Source organism: Echinops telfairi, unplaced genomic scaffold, assembly GCF_000313985.2.
Source record: "Echinops telfairi isolate 266 unplaced genomic scaffold, ASM31398v2 ScPeMD7_655;HRSCAF=1070, whole genome shotgun sequence".
Classification (NCBI taxonomy): Eukaryota; Metazoa; Chordata; class Mammalia; order Afrosoricida; family Tenrecidae; genus Echinops; species Echinops telfairi.
In genome coordinates, this window is record NW_022104553.1 from 21,225,328 (window position 1) to 21,232,436 (window position 7,109).

The 7,109-nt window shown below is 59.7% G+C and overlaps 1 protein-coding gene across 1 annotated transcript in view; it reads right to left on the reverse strand.

Moving 5' to 3' along the window:
* MYH14 (myosin heavy chain 14) overlaps nucleotides 1–7,109 on the reverse strand; it is a 78,177-nt gene that overhangs the window by 17,451 nt on the left and 53,617 nt on the right. Inside the window, exons 23-26 of the mRNA XM_045292625.1 lie at nucleotides 6,363–6,534; nucleotides 4,677–4,889; nucleotides 2,056–2,200; nucleotides 1,051–1,257 (exon numbers count right to left, since the gene is read on the reverse strand). Coding sequence (XP_045148560.1) covers nucleotides 1,051–1,257; nucleotides 2,056–2,200; nucleotides 4,677–4,889; nucleotides 6,363–6,534 — 737 coding nt within the window. The remainder of the gene's footprint in view (nucleotides 1–1,050; nucleotides 1,258–2,055; nucleotides 2,201–4,676; nucleotides 4,890–6,362; nucleotides 6,535–7,109) is intronic.

Consider the following 7,109-nt stretch of genomic DNA (forward strand, 5'->3'; position numbering starts at 1 on the left):
TGCTCCATCACACCTCCCATCCAGCGCCATCCCACCCCACAGACGGTTGCTGCTCACCAGATTTAAACACTGGTGCAATGCTGGTGCAGAGGGCCTACCTCACGCAGGGGTCTAAATTGACAGCCAGGCATTTCTTCCTCGCCTCCCCTAATCTGGAGGCTCCACTAAAAACTGTCTGGCAGCGCCGGGTACTGGTGGGTGATTGTGCGGGTGGTGCCCTGGCTGGGACGGGGACCTGAGGAGGCTGCCCCTGAGCCCGCAGGTGCCACATGCAGTTACACACACACCCCTGCCCCTGCCCTGCTGTCTGTCGGCTGGACACTGTCAGCTGCTCACTTCGACTCATGGCAGCCACTCCCCCCGATTTTCACCCCCCACAACATCATGGAACAAGTCTGCCCACAGAGTCCCCAAGGCTGCCATCCTGATCTTGATGGGGCAGGCCGTCACCAGGTCTTTTCTCCCTCAGACCCGTTAGGTGGGTTCAAACCGCTGACCTTTCTGTTAGCAGTGGGGTCCCTGATCCCTGTTCCCCCAGGGCTCCTCAGCGCTGCCTGCCACAAAACCCACCCACCAAACCCATGCTGCAGAGCTGATTCAAGCTCAGGGCAGCGGGACGCGGGGATTCCGAGAGCGTTCGTCTGTGCAGGGGCAGACGGCCTCAGCTCTCCCCTTGGGACCAGCTGATGGGTTTGAACTGCCATGGCCTTGCAATTAGCCACCCCATGCCTAGCCTATGGCCCTGCAGGGCTCCTAAGGGTTGGATTCCAGCTTGTACAGGGGCGAGAGGATGGCGCCCAATCGTCCCTGCTGGTCTCTGGGGCTGTAGATCCCCACGGGAGCTCCTGAGAAGTAGCTGGTGGGTCTGAACCAGGGGTGCTGCAGTTAGCAGCCCAGCGCCTGACCCACAGCACCACCAGGGCTCCTCGGAGCCACCCGAGGACGGAGCAATTCTGCTCCCAGGGGTGCACCCACAAAGAAGCCGACTGGACGGGAGCCTCGGTCCAGTAGCCAGCAAGGTCCCGGCCCCCAGTCTACGACCCCACTCACCTGGGCACGCTGCAGCTTCTCAGCAGTCTCCGCCCGGGCACGCTCCCCATCGCCAGCCCGGCCCTGCACCTCCTGCAGCTGGGACTCCAGGCGGCGCCTGCGCTGTTCGCCTTCCTGCCGGGCCGCCTGCAGGTTGCCCAGCTCCGCCCGCAGCTCCGCCACCTCGGCCTCCAGGACCAGCCGGGTCTTGTCCCAGGCGCCTTTGCCCTGGTTGGGGAGGGCAGGAGGAGACCAGCACTTGTTTCTAAGCGTCCCCTCTCCGAGCCACCAGGCCAGGGACCCCAGGGTGCAGTGAGGGGAAGTGGGTATCTTTTAGGCTTTTGGAATGCCTTGCTCCTCTCTCTGGGATACACCGGATGCAGCGTCAGGGGGCAACCTCACCCGAGGCCAAGAGCCCTATCTGGCCTCCTCACAGTTCCTGCAACAGCCACGCAACCTCCTACCCCAGGGCCTTTGTGCAGGCCGCACCTGCTGCATTCAGGTGACATCCTACCTCCGGACCTTTGCGTGGGCTGTTCTCTCCCTGACGCCCCCACCCCCACCCCACCTCCTTCCACTCAGCTGCCACCTTCCTCTCTGGCCACTCTTTAGACTCGCACCCCCTTCAGCACACGGGGAGACCATCTTCCTGTTCCGGGTTCCCCCAGAGCTGAGCGTCTGTGGTGTATCTAATGTACTCTGATGTGCTCACAGTGTGGGGCTCTGGTAGGGTAGCTCCCCACTGCACGCCCTCCCCTCCCTTCCACTCCCGAATGCAGCAGGCCCTCAGCGGCCGCTTGTTTTGTAAGAGACGGAAGGAAGGGAAGGGAAGGGAAACACACACACACACACACACACATACACACACACCCCTCTCTCTCTCTCTCTCTCTCTCTCTCTCTCTCTCTCTCTCTCTCTCTCTCTCTCACACACACACACACACACACACACACACAACAACACTCTCTCTCTCTCTCTCTCTCCCCTCCAACCCCCACATCCTCCTGGCCGCTCCGCTCGGCTCACCCGCCGGGCCTGCTCCAGCTGCTCGGACAGCTCCCCGATTGCCTGGCCATGGCGCTGCCGCAGCTCCTGCACGGCCGCCTCGTGTGTCTTGCTCTCCTCCTCCAGAGCCTTCTTCAGCTCCGTCACCTCCTGTTCCCGCTTGGACCTTTGCGTTGGGGGCGGAAGGGAAAGGGAGTCTCAGGGCAGAGGCCTGGGCTCTGGGTGGGTTCCGGGTGGCTGGCTGCGCCTTCTCTGCCACTTGCTCCAAGGCTGCGGCCCCCGCAGCACCCTCCTCCAGGAGACAGAGGGTGGCTCTGAAAGAGAACTCCTATGCATCTGTCAAAACCCTGCTCCGATGACCCATCTCGGGGAAGTCTTAGTAGAGGCCCCTCCCATAGACTTGACCTAGGGCCCCTGCCCTCTTCATCTCTGCTGGCGACCTGGTGGCCCAGTGGTGAGGCTTTGGGCTGCCAACTGCAAGGTCAGCATTTTGATACAACCAGACCCTCCAAGGGAGAAAGCCCGGGCTTTCTATTCCCGTCAAGAATGACAGCTCTGATAGCTGGTCTCAGAGCCCCCCGGGGAGGAGTTCTGTCGGGTGGCTGTGAGTCTCATTGACTCGAGGGCAGGGGGGTTTCTCTCTATCCTCAAGGATCCTGGGGGTGTACTTTCTTACACAGTGAGCTGCTAAGCCCGAAGTTGGATCCGTGGGAGAAAGAGGAGGCTTTCTACTCCCATAAAGATGGACGGTCTCAGCAACTCACAAGGGCAGGTCCACTCTGTCCTCGGGTCAACTGGAGTCGGAATCGACTCGATGGCGGTGCATTTGTTTGTGGGGTGGGGGCGGTGTTGCTCTTCATCCTCAGTGACCTCTTACGGCACGGAAGCAAGCTCTGTCCTCGGCTGGGTTTGTCTGTCCCGAGGCGGCCACCCTGGCCCTGTCGACTAGGAGCCCTGCGTCATCGCAACCTGACTCAGACCCCTCTCTGTCCCCTGACGACTGGCCCAGGCTGGATGCCCAGCTGGGGAGCCCCGGTGATGTAGGGTGCTACGGCTCACCAGAAAGTGAGCTGTTCGAACCCAGGGGCTGCTCTGAAGGAGAGGGCTGAGGCCGTATGCTGTCAGGATGACAGCCTGGGGCACCTGGGGATGCTTCTGCTCTGGCTGGAGGGTCGCTGAGAGTCAGTAGGGACTGGTGGGTAAGGGGCTTGAGGCCCTGTGGTAAACTGAGGGACTGGATGAGAATGCCATGCAGCTAAATCCTCTGCGCTCCGAAGGGCAGGTCTGGAAAGGTGATACCAGTAGGGGGGAGACCCTCACGGTCATGAACCAGAAATAAGTCTTAGTCCACATTCTCATGACTGGACACAGTCCCTCCAATAACCACCACCCCCCATCCCAATAAAGGAGCTGTCATAAAGGAGCTTCCATAAAGGATGAATCATTTCTGCATCTGGCTATCCTCTGTGCCTGGAGGTGGTCTGTAGAGAGGAGCCATCAGATTCTATAAGTGAGCCACCGTAAAATGTTGCAAACCCCTGGGGAGCGTTCCAGGGGGTTAGGGGTCAACTAGCACTAGGTCAAGACCAGGACTGGCCTCATTGCTTGTCTATTATGTTATGCATTTATGATCTCACCCATGGACTTTGTAATATGTTAGCTGTGTGGCGTGCGTGCCTATGAAAGACCTGTAAGCCCCGTTACATATGCCCATTGGAAAATGCCTCTGTGCCCCGCTGTCTCTCTGCCTTGAATATTTTCCACGATCGCAAAGCTGCTCCTGAGGACCCATTCAAGTGTTGGGGTCCCCCTCACCCCAACACAGCCCCACTCATGGAAGTGGGTACGTCAGTTCCACAGAACACCTGCCAGGTCAGCAAATCTCACGTGTTACACAGCAATCGCATGAATTCCGTTCCCCATGATGCTCGACATCCCCTCCAATAGTGCCTGGTTACCCTCATTCCCATCACAATAACAAAGGAATGACGAGGGGGAAACCCACAACTCGAAACAAGTAAATTAGGAATTGAAATTAGCTTGTCCCTGAGCGCTGATGGCCACCTTTAGTGGGAGAGAAGAGATGGGAATGCAGGGGGCAGGAGTGGTGGAAACCATGGCCCCGGAAGGTGTACGGAGCGACAGGTGAACTGGCATCTGGTCCACTAGGCATGCTCCCGACAACAGACACAGAAATAGCGTACTAGCTGGCCCCACCCCTATGCCGCTGGCCACACCCACAGCCCTCCCACTCCTTATGGCCCCCCTCATTGCTCCTCTATCCAGGTCTTCGCTCACCTTCCGACCCCACCCCATGCCCTGCCCCTTTCGTCTCCGGCCCCACCCACACCGGGTGGCCCCACCCACAAGCTCCACCCCCACTCATCTCCCCTCTGGTCCCAGGCATCACCCGCCCCACCCTTCCAGCCACGCCCCTCACCTCCCGCCCCATGCCCTGCTCACTTGGGACTCTACAGCCCCACCTTACACACACGCACATGCACGCACACACACACACACACACACACACACACTCATCTGGGCCAGCCCCACGGCTCTTCCCCCCTGGCCCCGCCCACGCCCCGCCCTTCTCCCGCCTGGCTCCGCCCCCTCCCGCTCCGCCCGCGGGCTCCAGGCCTCACCGTAGCTCCAGCTGCACGTTGGTGGAGTCCAGCGTGTCCTCCAGCTCGCCCCGCAGCGCCTCCAGCTCCTCGCCCAGGTCCCGGCGCTGCTTCTCGGCCTTGGCCCGGGCCACCCGCTCCGCCTCCAGGTCCTCCTGGGCCTCTGCCATCCCCGCCTGGGCCTCCCGCAGAGATTTGAGCAGCTGGGCGCGCGCTCCGCCTTCTTCCTCGGCCCTAGGGGCCGACAGGGGCAGGAAGTGGCATAGGGGGCGCAAGCAGGGTGGCGGGGGACCTCCCGAGGTGGCGGCCAGTCCGGGGTTCAAATCCGGACTCTGTGTGCCACCACTGCTCTGGGCTTCAGTGCTCCCAGCTGTAAAATGGGGGCGCACCAACATTTAGGCAGCCGATATGGCCCCTGCCGCTTGTCCCTCATCTAAGCCGCCTGCCAAATACCACACACTGAAGGGGGACATCAAGGGACAGAGGGACATCACTTGCCCAAGGCATAGGGCCCAGTGGTGGCAGGGTGGGCCCAAGGACTCCCTGTTGGAGACCCCGCTGAGACAGACCCAGCCTCCAGTCCCTCCCTGCAGGGTTGCTGTGAAGAACAGTCCGATCCCATCCAGAGGCAGGCTGATCAGGGGAGGGGGGAGTGTTCAATTGCCCCAGGAAGCCGTAGGTGTGACTCTGGTGAGGGACTGAACCCCTCTCAGTGTGGGGTTCCTGGTCAGCGAAGAGGAAACGACCCCCTCAACAGGCAGAGCTGCTGAAAGGACAGCAACAAAGCCCGATGGCCAGGGGGCTCTGATCCCACTTAACACCTGGAACAGAAGCGGCAAGTCCATAGAGACAGAAAGGAGCCGAGTAGCTGCCCAGAGGATGGATGGCAGGCGGGTTAGAGCGCTGGCCGCTAGCCTCAAGGTCAGCGGTTTGAATCTACTGACTGCTCCATGGGAGAAAGATGAGGCTTTCTGCTCCAGTCAAGGAGAGCCCCGGAACCCACAGGGGCAGCTCTCCCTTAAGGGCTCTTGACAGCCAGCCATCGGCTCCCATGACTTTATAGCTTCAGGAATCCCACAGAAGGGTCACTGTGAGTTGGGATCAAGCTGATAGGAGTGGGGTGTTTTGGGGTTTTTGTTTGGGGGGGGGTAATTAGGCTGTTCCAGGAGCCCTGGTGTCAAAGGGCTGGGTTACAGTGCTGGACTGAGAAAAGAAAGGTTTAGAGTTTGAAGCCACCCGCGGCTGTGCAGAAGGAAGATGAGGCAGGTGCTTCTGTAAAGATGGCAGCCTTGGAAACTCAGTGGACAGGTCCACCCTGTCTTGTCTGGAGGTGAGGGGTCAGGGGTGGTGGGGCTGTGAGTCGGAACCGACTCTATCAGAATGGGGTGACTGAGCGGGGAGAGAGGACGTTCAGACCCTTCCTCGCCCCCCCAATGTGCTGAGTCAGAATGGACTCTGGGCAAGGATGCAGGCACTTGTGCACTCTTCCTTCAGCTGCCTAGGCTCAGAATGCCTGTGAGTGGCTTTTAGAGAAGGGGACACTGAGGCCCAGAAGGGACATGGCTTGTCCAGAGTCAGACTGGGGAGCGGATTGGCTAGGAGGCTGCGACTGGGGCACTCCCAACACCAGCAGCCCACACACCACACTGCTCACCCCATGGCATCTGTGCCCATCCTGCTCGCCCCGCCGGCCCGCTCCCCGCTGACCTGACCAGGGCTGCCTGCAGCTCCTCCTCCTTGCGGCCCAGCTGGGCCCGCAGCTCCTCAGCCCGCTGCTGGTGCTCCACCATCTGCTCCTGCAGCTCGGAGCTCTCACCGTCCAGCCTCCGCTTCAGCTTCTCTAGCTCCTGGCGGCCTTTCTCCTCCTTCCTCAGGCGATCTGCAGCAGGGAGGGGAGGCTACTCACCGGGGCTCCTCACCCGACCCGCTGGGCAGCTCCTCCAGAGACCCCAGCAGTTCCCCCACCCCAGACCTGCTACTCTAGCTTGGGGGACAGCCCCATTGTCCCCTTAGCTCTTGTGCCACCTGCTCCCTCTCTCTGCCTCTTCCTGCTTCCCTTTCGCCATCTCACTCATGCTGTGTCAACAGTAAACGACAGATAATAACATCCAAGATCAGAGGGGGGAACGCTATTAGAGCTTAAATGCAGAACACTCAGTTTGCAGACGGCTGCGGATGGCAGTGACAGCCCAAAAATCATTTGCAAAGTTCCCCAGCAGATTAAGCCTCTACGGAATTCCCTCGGACAGTCTTACCCTCAGATCGACTGCACTAGACAGCCGATGGCATTAAGTTACAATTTAACATATTATCATATGTGTTCCCTTTGGAAGGATTTTTCTTTTTCTTTTTTTTTTTTTTTAGATTTAACTTTAGGGGTTTATTAAAATTATACTTTCTTTCTGGGGGGAAGAGAGGGAGAGGAAGAGAAAGGGGGAGCCGATTGCAAAGATA